The 17,633-nt window shown below is 40.2% G+C and overlaps 1 protein-coding gene across 9 annotated transcripts in view; it reads right to left on the bottom strand.

The window, feature by feature from the left end:
* unc13bb (unc-13 homolog Bb (C. elegans)) overlaps positions 1 to 17,633 on the bottom strand; it is a 640,614-nt gene that overhangs the window by 121,944 nt on the left and 501,037 nt on the right. For all 9 annotated transcript variants that reach the window (XM_087989458.1, XM_087989459.1, XM_087989467.1 and 6 more), the window contains 4 exons: positions 12,661 to 12,776; positions 4,981 to 5,144; positions 3,689 to 3,839; positions 3,012 to 3,080 (listed from right to left, as the gene is read on the bottom strand). In XM_087989458.1, coding sequence (XP_087845584.1) covers positions 3,012 to 3,080; positions 3,689 to 3,839; positions 4,981 to 5,144; positions 12,661 to 12,776 — 500 coding nt within the window. The remainder of the gene's footprint in view (positions 1 to 3,011; positions 3,081 to 3,688; positions 3,840 to 4,980; positions 5,145 to 12,660; positions 12,777 to 17,633) is intronic.

The following is a 17,633-nucleotide window of genomic DNA, read 5'->3' on the forward strand; positions in this document are numbered from 1 at the left end:
CTGGGGAAATAGCAAGTGCACTTGTGGTAATTTTCCAAAATTTGCTGGACACTGAGGCTGTTTCAGCAGATTGAAAAACATTAAATGTGACGCCACTGTTAAAAAAAATGAGGTAGACAAAAGATGGGGAATTATTAGCCACATAGCTTAACTTCTGCAGTGGGGAAAATGTTTGAATCTATTATTAAGGAAGAAATAACAAGATATCTAGATAGAAATTATCCCATTGGACAGTTTGACGATGATGCTCCTTAGTTAATGCAGTCCTCGACTTTTTTTGTCCCCCAGAGAGGTCGTAAAAGCAGCGATTGCAAAAAGTCTGGCTTGGATGCGTTTTAGAGACAGCTTGATTCCAGCTAACAGATACTGCCCCAGCTAAAAGGCTTTAAAGTTTAAAAGAAACACTTGTACAATGAAAGGGGAATGACCAGTTCTCCCAGCTTAGCTTTTCTTTGGTTCTGGTTTGGTTTTAGCAGGCAGTTAGTTGTGAAGCTGCTGGACCCAAAGAAGCAGGTCCATGCTGACCCTCTTTCTCTGACATCTCTCCTGTAAGACCCTGTGTTTGATTTTACTTTTTGTGCCAAGGGATGTTTATGGGGATTGTTGCAAGTATTTGACTCATTAAGTTGGGATAATAACGAACAAACAAAACAAATAAAATTACAGCACAGGAACAGGCCCTTGGGACCTACATCTAAACCTGTCACCTATTTTCTAAGGATCTGCATCCGTCTTCTCCCTGCCCATTCATGTATCTGCCTAGATGCATCTTAAATTACGCTTGCATGCCTGCTTCTACCATTTCCACTGGCAATGTGTTCCAGGAACCCACCACCCTTTGCGTAAATAATTTTCCACTCTTTTCTCCCTTAAACATTTCCCCTCTCACCTTAAACTTCTGACTCCAAGTAATTGAGTCCCCCACTTTGAGTAAAAGCTTCTTGCTATTCATCCTGTCTATACCTCTCATGATTTTGTAGACCTCAATCAGGTTTCCCCCCTCAATCTCCATCTTTCTAATGAAAATCATACTAATCTGCTCAACTTTTCTTCGTAGCTTGCACTCCCCATACCAGGCAACATCCTGGTGAACCTCCTCTGCACCCGCTCCAAAGCATCCACATCCTTTAGATAATATGGCGATCAGAACTGTATGCAGTATTCCAAATGTAGCCAAACCAAAGTCCTATACAACTGTAACGTGACCTGCCAACTCTTGTACTCAATGCTCCATCCAATGAAGGAAAGCATGTCATATGCCTTCTTGACCTGGGTTGCCACCTTCAGGGTACAATGGACCTGAACACCCAGATCTCTCTGCACTCCAATTTTCCCTAGGGCCTTTCTATTTACCGTACAGTCTGCTCTTGAATTGGATTTTCCAAAATGCATCATTTGCCTGGATTGAACTCCATCTGCCATTTCTCTGGCGGGTGAAACTAGAACATGAAGGCATAACCTCAAAATAAGGGGGAGCACATTTAGGACTCAGTTGAGGAGTAACTTCTTCACCAAATGGTTGTGAATCTGTGGAATTTTCTGCCCAGTGAAGTAGTTAAGGCTTTCTCATTGAATGTTTTTAAAGCTAAGATAGATAATTTTTTGAACAGTCAATGAATTAAAGGTTATGGTGAGAGAGTGGGTAAATGGAGCTGAGGTCACAAAAATATCAGCCAATCTTATTGAATGGTGGAGCAGGCTCAAAGGGCCAGATGGCCTACTCCTGTTCCTTATGTACTGATATTCTTATGCTGCAGTGATATCATGGCAAGCCCTCTCTGGGATTGTGACTCACATGACAAATAATGTTAAAAATCACAACACCAGATTATAGTTCAACAGGTTCATTTGGAAGCACTAGCTTTCGAAGCACTGCTCCTTCTTCGGGTAGCTGTGGAGCAGGACCATAAGACACAGAATTTATAGCAAAAGATTACAGTGTCACACAACTGAAGTGATATACTGAACAAATTTAGATTGCTGTTAAGTCTTTCATCGTTTAGGGAAATACATGACATTAGCCTATAATGGTTCAGAATATTTAATTAATATAGCTACCAGTAATAGTTAACTGCAATATTCAACAATATAAATTGCAGATTTCAGTTCATTAATATGTAAATCCCAGAACTTCTTTTAAGTCACACTCTCAAGATAACAAGGTTTTTTTTAAGGTTTTCTTAAAAAAAAGTGACATCTCGGCTCAGACAATGCACTAAAGGTGTGAGCTTAGAGTATGTCTGGATCCCAATCTTGAGTAAGACTGGTTCTATTTCCAAAGTGGAATTTGTAAAATATTACATGGATTGTCTGCCTGCAAATTATATTCTTTTTGAGCAAAATAGAATATATCTGCAAATATAATTCGACAAATGCAAATTCACTCCATAGATATTGGAAGCTAGTGCTTCCAAATATACATGTTGGACTATAACCTGGTGTCGTATGATTTTTACCTTTGGTCACCCAGTCCAACACTGGATCCTCCACATCATGACAATTAACATCTGACCCAGGAAATTTGATCAGTGTTGAGCCAGGGAAGAAAGCAAATCAGGAAGCAATGAAAGGCCTCCTTCTAACAAATGAAATTCTTTGTATGGAAGAACCACAGTGAATGGGTCTGGTGAAGCTGCAGCCAAACTTAACTGGTTTGATTGGACAGACCTAAACTAACAGCCCAATTTTGGGAAATACATGACATTAGCCTATAATGGTTCAGAATATTTAATTAATATAGCTACCAGTAATAGTTAACTGCAATATTCAACAATATAAATTAGTCATAGAGTCCATTCAATACAAACAGCATGATCAGTTCAACTGGAGAGCGACAATGAATCATTCCAAAAGCAATGATAATGTGAAGCTATATATTGGCTTTCTGCTTCTCTTTGACAATGTAGAACAGTGTGAAATACTGAGAAAAATGCAGGACTTACTGAGAAATCTATTATTTGGTACTTTAGAGCTTTATCTCCAATTCAATAGGTAACACCATTTACACTCACCCTATACATGGAGAGGTCAATGCGAAGTGAATTGTGTAGTTGGTCCAGTAGTTTCACAAATCTTTCTTTCTGATTTGTTCAAACAGAAGTATGTAATTAGAATTATCACTTTACAAGCATTAAAAGTTTTCTTCTTAAAAGTCTTCCAGTTGCTAAATAGCAGTGAATGAATCAATGATATAAAGTAAAATACATTTTTTATGCAATACTGTATCAAGGGCAGGCTAAAGAAATGATACAGATAATGCTCTTAAAAATAACCTTGAAATAAAGTTAGAAAATATGCTCAAGTTGCTTAATTATTCTTAATATTACAATAGTGAAAAGCATACAAAGCACATATACTTATTTAGAACACAGATAGCAAACAAAGCAACAACTGACGACTATAATTTCCCACACAGTGGTTTCTCAATCTCACACTGACTGTTTTAGAGAACCAATGTATGGAACTCAGGAGAGGAAGAAAAAGCAAAAGGCAAATCACCTGGTATTGCTCTCACAGACCTCAAATTGTCCAACTCTGGCAGCACACTGGACAAGTTGCCTATGCAATATTTTTCCACTCCCCCCAAATTGTAAACTGTGTACAACATTGAAAAGAGAACAGAGTGGAAAGAAAACAGCTGATGAAAAATAAAGATGCAACATCGGAGGTTTCTGTATATAGAACATACCCCAAAATTTGATGCAGCAAAGCGATCAGAGGCAGATACATTGGTAGAGGCAGTGGTGTGTGCATAGTATGCATTGATATTGGCTAATAAGGTGCTCATTACTGCTGGCACTCCAGGGCACATGTATTTAGAAGACAAACAAGCAAAATGCCTGCAATAGCAGAAGCATAAAATTAGGTATTTAATATACAGGACTCACTTACAGCAGAGCCAAAAATTGCAACATTATTCATGGTAATAAAGAAACTTCATTTGAGTTCTAATATATATTGTAAAAAATTGTAAGCAATACAAGGTCAGCTGACATCTGGAAAAAAAAATCAACACTTCAGGTAAAAACTTCTTAAGTACATCAATTCTGAAAAAAGATATCCATTGAGCACAATCTGTCTCACGTCAAAAATGCCCATCTCTCTGCTCGGACTGATGTTGATAATCTTCTTTCAGCAATTTGAAGTATCTGAATTATTTACAGCTTTTCTGAGATTTCAGAAAATGAAAAAGTCATTGATATGAGCTCCATTTCCTCAGACAAGAAACTTGAAAATTACAGAAAAAGCTTGAAATGGCGTTTGTTGTTTTTTTCATCCCCATTAAGCCAATATACTGAAAGAAATTCTCATCTTACCTACATGATGGAAACCAAGTAGGCAGATAAAATTGCCTGACTTACCTGCCAACATTCTCAGCCCTTGCCACACACTTCCATTTTAAGCTGTTGTTTTCAGCAGGTGAGAAGGATATCCGCTGGGAAATCAGCAGAATCTTTCTTTAAGTATGTAGATTGTGATCAGATTTGAAATGTTAACTTAAATCGTGGCTTAGATAGAAAAGCCTTTGTAATCTGCCAAGGTTACCTAGCCAAAGAAGAATGGAGCCAGAAGACCAAACTGTCAAATCTTTTAACTTTGCTTTCCTTCTAGGACAAAGAATGCTTCTCTGTACCCATGGGGAAATTTAGGCCTCCTTGTCTTAGGTTCTCCATCACCTCTCGCTGTGTCTTTGGCCCATGGCCCGAGCCTCTAGGCTGGAATAGGTTACCACCTGCCTCTACAGCCAGTGCCAAATGCTGCCCTGAGTAAAGGTTAGGATTAATTTCTCTTTTCAGTATATTATGCTTATAAAGACACAACCTATAACATAACTGTTATATTGCTAAAATTTCATTTAAACTGTATGACATTACAATCCTATTTCACTTGTTACATTGTTTGGTCATGAACAGAAATGCTCAGGTTATATTTTACCAATCAGTTATTACGTCTTCCTAAAAATTGTATTTTAAAACTTACGTCATTGCCTGATAAATGGATTCTATTCCATAACGCATCGCAAACTCATCTACTATTTCTTGTGCAGTCTCATCAAAATAAACCTTCCATGCATCATCACCTTTTGCATCTGGTATTTTCACAACACCACTACTCTGAAGGTCTGTGAGAGAGTGGAAAAGGTTCTGTAAAAAAAAAATAAGAAGCTTAGCATTAAACAACACTCAATAGCACAGCAAGTAATACATGGAAATTGAAATACTCTCCATTTGTTGGTGATAAACTCAGTGTTTTAAAATAGATGCAGCACCCAATGAATTTAAAAGAAGCATTCCGGGTTATGATGTTTGGTCATATTCTATACATTGTCAGTCTAAATTTCTCACAGGGCCGGGAGAACCAGTCAGCAACAAGACCACCAAAGTTACAGGCCCGAACGTAGAGAGACCACCCTTACACCAATCTTGATAATCTCACTGCAAAGCTCATTTACAGTCTCACATACCTTGGATCAACAATCACCAGCAACGTGTCCTCTAATGTCACAACTGGCATGGCCAAGGCAACAGCTGCCAAATTGAAGTTCGACTGTGGACTAATAGGAAGCTAACCAAAAATGCAAAACTCTTGTACAACAGGTTTAGTCCTCAGGATCATTCTTTACAATAGCAAAGCTTAGACAACTGATGCAAACCAATAAAAGTGGATGAACAGCTCCCACTTTTGCTATTCCAGACAAATATTGGGCATCTCCTACCAAGACAAAGCACTGAATATGAAAGTAGGGATCCCTGGAATATTTTCCTGAGTAAGCAAATTCAGCAAACATTTTTGATACCTTCTTCCATGTAACTTACATAGAGAAATTACATGGAGGAAGGTATTAAAAATGTTTGCTGAATTTGCTTATAATACAAAGGTAGATAAGATAGTACTTATAAAATGGACATTAGGAGTATACAAAGAAATATAGATTGGTTAAATAGGTTGGCAAATTTTAGCAGATGGAATGTACTGTGGAAAAATGCGAACTTGTCCACTTTTGGAAAATAAAAGCCATTAGAATCACTGGGGTGGGGTTAGGGGCAAAATAGCTGGGAATATGCTCAGTAGAAAAAGGTGGCGAGTGATGGTGATAATATGGAGAGGAAGGTGGAGCAGATAGGTTGGAAGGGAGATAGACAGGTCGGACAGTTCAAGAAGGCAGTGCCTAGTTGGAAGGCTAGATCTGGGATAGGGTGGGTGCAAGGGAAATGAGGAAACTGATGGAATCAACATTGATCCCGGTGAGGGGGGTGGGAGGTGTGGGAGCAGGTTTTGCACTTCTTGCAGTGGCAAGGGAAGGTGCCAGGAGTGGAGAGTGGGTTGGTGAGGGGCGTGGACTTAACAATGGAGTTGCAGAGGGAATGGTCTCTGTGGAACGCAGATAGGGGTGGGGAGGAAAATATATCTCTCTTCGTGGGGTCTGTTTGCAGGTGGCGGAAATAGCAGAGGATGATGCAACATATCCGGAGGGTGGCGGCGTGGAAAGTGAAAGCCTGCCTTCAGGCATCAACAAAAATCAAAATGAAAGTATAAAACATTAAATATTTCTCTGCCCTCATGTCTCAGACTCTCCTCACTTCCCATGCCCTATCCTTGCCATTTCATATCATCCTCTGGATTCCTTATCCATACCCCATGGCCTTCATACCCCCAACTGACTGCCTACTTTTCAGCCAACATTGTTTCTTCTTCAACGAACATGATAACTCACTTAGGATCCACAAGTACTCATTTACAAGGAGGAGGAGGAGGAATTTCTATTACTTTAACTTCCAACCATTCCTTTCATTTTTTTTCTCTTTTTCTTCCTCCTCTTCTCTTTTCATGCCTTAACTCCCAGCCTCCGACCTCGCAGCCTCGGAACTCCTGGCCTGGGAACTCCCAGTTTCAGAACAGAGACAGTATGGCAGTCTGCTGGTGTGGCATGGTCATCTCACAATGGCCCAGCTTGGTGGCCTTTGGACAGGATGTGGTGATCTCACAGCCTGGCATTGCCTCGGCATGAACTGGAGTCATGGGACCAGTAAGAACTGGGTTAGGAGACAACTGTTCTTCACTCCTTTTTCTCCATTTTATAATATATGCCTAAAATCTGCAGTGCTGGACATTTTTACTTCTCTATTTTTCCCCAAGAATTAGGATCTTTGTACCTAAGATGGCATCTTGAGTGGTGACGTCAACACTTCTCACTGTACTCAGTTGAGTACATGTGACAATAAAGCTAATTGTAATTCTAATAAGCTCTACTGGGAAAAGCGCTCTCGTTCATAAATAAAACTATTTTGACAGTTCTTGAAACTCTCAATGCTACTGGACAGTTCTACTGAGTTATGCAGCTTTTGCACACAATATTCCCCATAGTTTAAAAACCCCAAAGAAAACCTGAACCCACAAATGATATCTGAACTTCATGCTCCAAGTACTGTGAGAGTATATGCACAGGTATATCTTATCTCTAAAGGGGTACTCTGGCTATCCAAAAAAAAAGCACAAGAAGAGACTGCTCTTAGTTTATATAATCTCCATACTTTGGGTTCCAGACACCAGTGATTCTAAAATCTGAATTGAGTGGAGACAGCTGATCATTTAAATGACCAGCTATCTGAGGAACTATTCTTTTATAAGAATCCATAGTCCACTCTCATCAAAATGTGAAATTGGATCACTGGTGGGACTTAGAATTTTGAATGTCTTTTGCTATTTTGCCACAACGGACAGGATCGCCATTATTGCAAATTCTTTTCCCTTGTGTCAGGAACTAAGAATCCCAGATGACGCTAGAATGTGGTGACATTTTGCGAGCTGTCTACAGCAGATCTTATTCTTACATATCTTATAAGCTTATAACTTCAATTCTAAGTCCATCAGAATTACTAAATCTACTTTCAGGTTTAAAGATTCCACAAATGATGAGGCTCTATTAGCGATGCTGGAACTATGCGGGTGAATTAAGGGAATTACTGGCTTCCTGCAAGCCTGAACTCCTCGTCTGAAACCAAGGCCTGACCAGTGTGGGAACAAGACCTGAACATATGGTGACCAGACATCAAGGAGATCCAACCGAACTGGCCACAAGACCCCTTTGAATGCTCAAGGCCATGACTGGTGCCCATGACCCCATCAGGAGCACACACTTACCTCTTGGAGTAGCAGACTTCCTTCACTGATGCCCAAATTCAATGAAGAGCTGCCACCTCCCCTCCTGATGTGGGAAATGTCGGAGATATGCTGGACTTTAGGTGGGACTGAAACTTCAGGACTTCGAATCTCCGCCTTCCCAGCATACTCCTGGAAAACTGGTCAATATTAAAGAACTCAGCAGCCAACCTAAGTGAGTATGCCACTACTATTACAGACTTCACTAGTGAATATGGAGAAGACCACTTGTCAAAGAAGTTAATCTGAATCTTTCCTAACCGGAAACTATGGGTGAACTGGGAGATCCATTGAAGACCAGGTCTGAGGCTTACTAGTCGGGCAACTCTGACCTATACAGGAAATTCAGGTGCAATCTTTGTAAGGCCAGAGACATCAAAGGGCAATACCAAACTAAGTTTGAGACCTAGACCAATTATACGGACACCCGTTGTTTGTGGCAAGACTTACACGACATAATGAACTACAATACGAAATCGAACAGAATCACAGGCAATAGCGCATTCTTATCCAAGGAGCTCAATGCATTCTACGCTCACTTTGAACAGAACGTAAGTGAAACAACGTAACCTATCCTAACAGCCTTGCACATGGGGTACCTACAGTCACCGCAACAGATGTTAGATCGGCTTTCTTGAGAGTAAGCTCTTGGAAAATAACTGGTACAAATGGAGTCCCTGGCTGTGTATTCAGACACTGTATGGACCAGCTGATGGGAGTATTCGCAGACATATTTAACCTCTCCTTACTATGATCTGAAGTCCCCACCTACTTTGAGAAGGCCACCATCATCTCAATGCCAAAGCAAAATCATGCAGTGTGCCTCAACGACTACCACTCAGTGGCTGTGACCTCCATAATAATGAAGTGCTTCGAGAGATTATTCATGGCTCACATGAACTCCAGCCTACCAAACTACCTTGAACCTTTGTAATTTGCCAACCAGTGCAACAGTTTCAAAGTAGACACCATCTCCCTGGCCCTACACTCATTACTGGAATATCTAGATAACAAGGATACCTAAGTCAGACTCCTTCCTATTATCTACAGTTCCACCTTCAATACGATAATTCCAAACAAACTCTTCTCTAAACTCCAAGACCTAGGTCTTGGCTCCTCCCTCTGTAACTGGATTCACTTGACCCATATACCATATTTATTAAGAACAAGTGACAATACCTCCTTCTCCATAATCCTCAACACTGATGTCCTGCAACACTGCATACTCAGCCCCCTACTATACTCCTTATACACTCATGACTGTATGGTCAAATTCTGCCCCAAATCCATTTGCAAATTTACTGATGACACCACAGGAGTCAAACAGTGACGAGACATAATACAGGAAAGAAACTTGAGAGCTTACAGCATGGTGTGAAGAGAACAATCTCTCCATAAACATCAGCAAAACGAAGGAGCTGATAATTGACTTCCTGAAGTAGAGTGGAGGGCAAGCCACTGACTGCATCAATGGTGCTGAGGTGGAGATGGTCACGAGTGTCACGTCCCTGGGAGTGATGATCACCAACAGTCCACCTCAGTCATCGCGATGATCAAGAAAGCACAACAATGTCCATTTCCTGAGGAGTCTAATGAAATACAGCACGTCCACAAGGACCTTGACCAATTTTTATAGATGCACTTTAGAAAACATCCTGTCTAGGTGCATCACAGCATGTTATGGCAACTGCTATTCCTGAGACCATAGGAAACCACAAGAATTAAAGAGCACAGCCCAATCCATCACACAAGGCAGCCATCTACCAATTGACTCCATCTATACTTCCAGCTGCCTCAGGAAAGTAACCAACATAATCAAAGACCTCTCCCACCCTTGTTATAAGATATACAAGTTTGAATACATCAATGAACAGATTCAAGAACAGCTTCTTCCTGCCATTATCAGACTTTTCAATGGATCTCTCAAATATTAATTCTGATCTCTCTCTCTCTCTCTGTACCTTCTCTGCAGCTGTAACACTGTATTCTGCACTCTGTTCTGCTACCCTAAAGCACTTTGTATGGTACAATCTGCCTGTATAGTATGCAAAACAACACTTTTCACTATATCTTAGTACATGTGATGACAACAAATCAATCAATCAGATTACATCCAACAGGGTGCAATGTAGAATGAAGATATCCTTCTCTGTACCTTAACACAAAATTTAAGCGATTCTTTTAAACATGTTTGCATGTCACACACTAGTTGTTTTTGTGTGTTTATCTTTTGGAGAAAGGCCAATTATAAGCTCTATGACTGCAAGCCATTGTTGGGCAGGAGAGAGGGAGTGTGCACAAGTGAGAGAGCAAATATTACTAATTCCATCAATCATAATGTTGATGAATTCAGATTCCAATATGGAAGATCAATATTCTAATTGTTACAGAGAGGTTGATCCCCCTCTAAGAACTAAAACTGAAACACCCAGGAAGGAGCACCTTGCCCTTTAATCTTTAAAAAGAGTGCAAGAGGTGGTATAACCTGCTTTTCAGCAATTTCTAGTGGTCAAATAAAATAAATCCCTGACATTCATTTCAAAATCAACAAGTAACAATTTCTTTACCTAACTCCAACAGTGAACAAATTATCTAAACTATGAACAAACTGAATATTTTCCTTCTAACAACTAACTATTCCTGAATAAAACAAGATTCTAATGATACGCTGTTCCAATAAATACAAGCCCCACTCAACAAAAATAGTCTCTTGAAATTACAGCTAGATTGTGTCTCTTCTGGAATATTCAGTGCCTTTTCCGTCATTTCTTCGGTTAGGAATGCCTTCTCAATTGTTGGTACTGTTATTATTTAGATGGTGCTTTCTCTAATACATAGATGGTTGGGACAGCCAGTGATTCTTTCGGAGATGCCGGTGTTGGACTGGGGTGTACAAAGTTAAAAATCACACAACACCAGGTTATAGTCCAACAGGTTTAATTGGAAGCACACTGTGACATGAACCCAAAGTCCCGGTTGAGGCCCTCCCTATGGGTACTGAACTTAGCTATCAGCCTCTGCTCAGCCACTTTCCTCTGCTGCCTGTCCCGAAGTCCACCTTGGAGGATGGTCACCCGAAGGTCCGAGGCTGAATGTCCTGGACCACTGAAGTGTTCCCCAACTGGGAGGGAACCCTCCTGTCTGTTGATTGTTGTGCGGTGCCCATTCATCCGTTGTTGTAGCCTTTGTTCAGTTTCCCCAATGCACCATGCCTCTGGGCATCCCTGCCTGCAACGTATAAGATAGACAATGTTGGCTGAGTCACATGAATACCTGCCAGGTACACGGTGGGAGGGGTTCCCACGCGTAATAGTGGTATCTATGTCCACAATCTGACACGTTTTGCAGCGTCCACCGTGTCAGGGTTGTATGGAGTTGGCTGCACAACAATCAACAGACAGGAGTGTTCCTTCCCAGTTGGGGAACACTTCAGTGGTCCAGGACATTCAGCCTCGGACCTTCGGGTGACCATCCTCCAAGGTGGACTTCGGGACCGGCAGCAGAGGAAAGTGGCTGAGCAGAGGCTGATAGCTAAGTTCGGTCCCCATAGGGAGGGTCTCAACCAGGACCTTGGGTTCATGTCACAGTGTGCTTCCAATTAAACCTGTTGGACTATAACCTGGTGTTGTGTGATTTTAACAGTGATTCTTTCAGTTGAGATGACAGCTATGAAGTCTGGCAGATGGCAGCTTGCTCTCGAATGTTTGTCCAACTGTCCCCTTCTTTTATACCCTTGATGACAATCAATATTTCTTACAATAGGATTGGTCCTATGTTGTCAAAACCACCAAATTTAAATATAATAGGTTTTTACCATCCAAGTGCCTGGTTCAAATTGATTGGTTAATTTCAAAAACATGTTGTCATAGTAAAAACTGCTGCTTGGCCACCTAACTGTTCAGCCTTTTGATACAAATGTTTCAGTCCGGGCCCTCTGTATCCTTGCAAACTCAAGCTGCTGCTCACATACATCCATTTTAATCTCTAAGCACAGGAAAATCTTTTAAAGAGACCACGTAATACTTATGCCCCTAGAATTTTACAATTTTACAAACACCAAGTTCTAACTTCCTGCCTCCCAATCTAAAATTACTCTACCCAACTTCGCAACATAATGCACTGTCTTACCCATGCTTTAACTTGGGAAAATTAGATTTGACCTTTCAAAATAATTTAATGCCACAATATTAGAAAGAACCTGCAGCACTATCAAGGTAACATCAAATTTATAGAAGACTAGAAAAAATACTTACCTTCAAGTTTTACAAATTATATCATATGTCTAATTTTAAGGCTCAGTTGATAATCAAATTGGTCGCGCTTTACTTTCTCAACTTATTAAATCTTAAACTCTAGATTGGACAATTGCCATTCAACACCCAGAAATATCTTAGATGTGTTCATAAGGACCACACATCATTAATTACTTTGCAAAATTAGTATTTTGTAACAGTTCATTTCCACTTTGATTCAATCATACTTCATACATTCCAAACTTACTTCATGCAGACAAGTATATTGGATGTGATAGGGGGCAACCTTTTCTTCACCTTTGATTTCAACACTGATTTGCAGTCGAATAGCACCCGAGACTGCAGATTTATCCGTTCTTTTCTCTAGAAAAGGAAACAAATTACCTCAAGATATTAGCTCTTCATCATCATCTGCATTAGTGAACAGTTCATTAGACTGGAGGTGACAGTCTCATGATATTATCATTGGAGTGTTAATCCAGAGACACAGGTAATGTTCCTGGGACCTGGGTTTGAATCCTTTCCGAACAGATGGTGGAATTTGAATTCCTTAACATTTGGAATTAATGACGACCATGAATTTACAGAGTTTGACCAAAAATGATAATCATATTCATGTGAAAAAAGTTAACATCAAATGTCATTTCAGCAAAAAAAGGGCAAAACACAAAGTCTTGCCGAAGAATTAAATGCAGATTGATTCAAGGCCTGATGACTCAATAGCAAATACATCTTTCAATCTTAAAGGCAATCTGAATTTAGCAGCAGAATAATATCTTTAAGTATGGTCTAACACTTCCTGTCTTCATAACTAAAGGATTGGAAATTGAGAGTGCTGTATTACAGGCATTTAATTTTTGAGTCTGCCTTTCCCTTATTCACTCTGACCAATTATTTAGACTGAAATAAAGAAGAGGAAAACCTACTTCTGTGTCATGTCCAAAATGTGCTGGAGCATATTCAAAATTTGTAACTGCTTCAATTTTCTCACCAGAGAGTCCCTTTATCTGCCAAACTAACTCAAAGAACATATCAAGAAGTCTGCAAAATAAAAACCTGCAACTCTCAACCATATATGCCCACTAGTAACTGTTATAACAATTTAGCTGTCTGACTAATGTTGTCCATGGGTGTGCAGTAGCTGTACCAAAGTAATTTGTTTGCCAGTAAAATTTAATGAGAATATCATTCAACTGACAAAGTACAACTTCTTACATAAGCATCGAGCTGATCAGGTTCATCCATGTATATTTTAAGGTATTTAAAGTCCAACACTATTCATCTAGATGACCACAGCAACAAGGGAATGTGATGGCTGAGTGATATTATCACTGGAGTGTTAATCCAGAGACCCAGGGAATGTTCTGGAGATCAGGGGGATTCAAATCCTGCCACTGCAGCTGGTGAAATTTGAATGTAATAAAAATCTGGGATTAAGAGTCTAATGATGACCATGAATCCATTGTTGATTGTCAGAAAAGACTTATCTGGTTCTTTAGGGAAGGAAACTGCCATCCTTGCCTGGTCTGCGTACATGTGACTATACACCCACAGCAATGTGATGACTCTTAAATGTGCTATGGGTGATTAGGGATGGGCAATAAATGCTGGCTTAGGCAGCGACACCCTCATCCCATGAATGAATAAAAAGAAAACAACTTACATTTATTATGCACTATTAACACTGTGAATCATTCAGAGAATTATCGTAGGAGCATAATCAAACAAAATTTTCACAGAAGTCCCGTAGGCCACATGACACTTATGATGTTTGCTCTCTGAATCCTGGACACAGACAGCACATTATAAGCCTTCTCTTCTAATTCTTGAGTTTAAAGTGGCAATTTCAGTTAATCACTGTAGTATCATCTGGTGACACAAGATCACCTTCTCTGACATGTAACAAGTAATTTAAAGCAGTAAGCAGGTTATGTGCAAATACTGACAGGTAACTCTCGATAAAAAGGAATAATGTTGACTCTGCTTTTTCTCCATAGATGCTGCCAGACCTGCTCAGTTTTGTTATTTCTGTTATTGTTTTTGATATGCTGCTTCCTTTGATGAATGTCAATGAACATCATTCCAATTTTTCTCAGAGTACCCTTGAAGGACTTTTTAGAGAAACTTTCAGCGGTTGAACAAGGCTGGTTACACCACCATGAATAACTGCAATAAAATTATTTTGCAATCTAACTTCAGCAACAGCATCACGAACAAGATGTGACCTAAACATTTCCAGAGAAAAGTCATTTTCCTTTTTAGAATTTCTGACCAGGAGTACCACATACTTTGAGAAAGTGAGGACTGCAGATGCTGGAGATCAGAGCTGAAAAATGTGTTGCTGGAAAAGCGCAGCAGGTCAGGCAGCATCCAAGGAGCAGGAGAATCTATGTTTCAGGCATAAGTCCTTCTTCAGGTCATTCCTGAAGAAGGGCTTATGCCCGAAACGTTGATTCTCCTGCTCCTTGGATGCTGTCTGACCTGCTGCGCTTTTCCAGCAACACATTTTTCAGTACCACATACTTTCCTCAGCCATATTTTCAACCAACTTTATCCATCCATCCATCCTTATCATGAACATGGATGAACTCTCCTTTCGGGAATTGCTATTTTGTAAGTTATCTTCTCTTAGGCTTAAACTTTGCCTTATCAGGTGTTTACAAAAGCACAATATGATTCTACTCTTTACATGGGAAGTTGTCTTCACTAGCATTGTTTTCTCTCCAACTTCACTCACTTTTTGACTTGAATGGAAATTTCATCCATGTTCCATCCATGGTCCAAGAGCATGGCAATCTGTATCCATTCTTCTTTCACTGTTTGATTATAAACTGCTAGAATACGGTAACTCTGTCATCAAGTCCTGCTGGAAAATATTATGAAATCTTGGTCTTCTCTCATGGTAAAAACAGTGTCTCTTCATAAGTGTGGTACACCATCCAAGAGTCGATTTGAACTCGACAGTTCTAAGTTTCCTTGCTTGCACTGCAGTTAATATTCAAAATTATCTTCAAGAAACAGCATGTTTCTTCTGGCAATTTTCATTGATGTATTTGCAACTTCATCCTAAAACTGCAGCCACGTGCTTGGATTTCCTGTATTTGCACATTTATTTTTGGGCATCTATTTAAAGTGTAGATTCATAGATTCATACAGTGCAGAAAAGACCCTTCAGCCCATGAAGTCTGCACAACATAACCACCACTAAAGGTGCACAAATCACAATTTCCTGCACTTGTCCCAAATCCTTAAATGTTACGATATCTGAAGTGCTCATCCAAATATTTTTTAAAGGTTGCAAATTTTCCGGTCTTTACTGCCTTCCAAGGCAGAATATTCTAGATTCTCACCAAGTGCTAAGTGAAAAGGTTTGTGCCCAAATCCCTCTCTGAATTTCCTGCCCCTTATCCTAAAACTATGCCCTCTCCTGATTGGCCCTATAACCAAGGGGTACAGTTGCTCTCTATTCACCCTGTGCATACCTCAAACATGTTCTCTCCACCTCTCAGTCTTCTCTGCTCTAAAGAAAACAATCCAAGGCTATCTAACCTCTCCTCATAGCCCAATTTTTCCATCCCAGGCAACATCCTGGCGCACCTCCTCTGTACACTCTCTAGTGCTATCAATCCTTCCTGTAGTGAGGTGACCAGAACTGGACACAATACTCCAGCTGGAGAAAGTGGGGACTGCAGATACTGGAGATCAGAGCTGAAAATTGTGTTGCTGGAAAAGCGCAGCAAGTCAGGCAGCATCCAAGGCGCAGGAGAATCGACGTTTCGGGCATAAGCCCTTCTTCAGGAATAACATTCAGGTCATTCCTGAAGAAGGACTTATGCCCGAAACGTCGATTCTCCTGCTCCTTGGATGCTGCCTGACCTGCTGCGCTTTTCCAGCAACACATTTTTCAGCACAATACTCCAGCTGTGACCTAACTAACACTCTGTAAAACTCCAGCATTACCTCCTTGCTCTCATACTCTACGCCTCAACTGATGAAAGCAAGTGCAAGCAAATATGCCTTCTTAAATATCCTTTTCACGTGCTCTGCTGACTTCAGGAATCTGTGAGTAATTACCTAAAGATCCCACTGTTCCTCTAAGCTACCCAATGTCCTACTATTCATTAAGTAGTCCCTCATCTTGTTTCTTCTTCCAAAGTGCATCACCTCACACTTAACAGGGTTAAACACTATTGCCACTGGTCTGCCCATTTGACCAATCCAAATATATACTCCTGTAACCTATAATCATCTTCTTCACTATTAACCATTCTATACATCTTGGTGACATCTGAAAATTTGCTTAACAATCCCCCCATATTTTCAACTATATCATGTATATATAAAACAAACACAAAGTACTGATCCTTGCGGTACACCGCTGGACACCAGCCTGCAGTCATTCAAACAGTATCCTCCCACTACCCTCTATGTCCTACTACTAAGACTGACCCATCTCACAAAGTCATACACAGCATGAAAACAGACCGGTCGGTCCAACTAGTCCACGCCAACCATGTTCCCAAACAAAACTAGTTAATTTTCCTGCGTTTGGCCTATATCTCTCCAAACCATTCCTATTCATGTACTTATCCAAATGTCTTTTAGTTGCTGTCACAGTACCTGCATTAACCACTTCCTCTGACAGTTCATTCCACATACGAACCACATAGTGTTAAAAAAAGTTGCCCCATGTCCTTTTTAAATCTTTCTCCTCTCACCTTAAAAATATGCCCCCGAGTTTTGAACTCACCCACGCGAGGGAAATGACCCTTGCTATTCATCTTATCGATGCCCCTCATGATTTTATAAACCTCTATAAGGTCACCCCTCAACCTCCTACATTCCAGTGAAAGAAGTCTCAGTCTATCTTTATAACTCAAAATTTCCATTCCCTGCAACATCCTGGCATATATTTTCTGAACCCTCTCCAATTTAATAATAGCCTTACTATAGCAGGGAAACCAGAACTGTACACAATACTCCAGAAGAGGCCTCATCAATGTCCTGTACAACCTCAGCAATGACATCCCAACTACTATACTCAAAGGTCTGAGCAATGAAGTCAAGCATACTAAACCTTTCTAAACCACTCCATCTGCATGTGTTACAAGTTTCAAGGTTTTAAATACCTGAACCCCAAGGTATCTTTGTTGCACAACATTACCCAGGGCCCCACCATTAATTGTATAAGTCCTGCCCTTGTTTGTTTTACCAAAATGC

The sequence above is a fragment of the Chiloscyllium plagiosum genome, unplaced genomic scaffold, assembly GCF_037043375.1.
Source record: "Chiloscyllium plagiosum isolate Xiang-an unplaced genomic scaffold, Cpla_swu_hap1 HiC_scaffold_1, whole genome shotgun sequence".
Taxonomy (NCBI): domain Eukaryota; kingdom Metazoa; phylum Chordata; class Chondrichthyes; order Orectolobiformes; family Hemiscylliidae; genus Chiloscyllium; species Chiloscyllium plagiosum.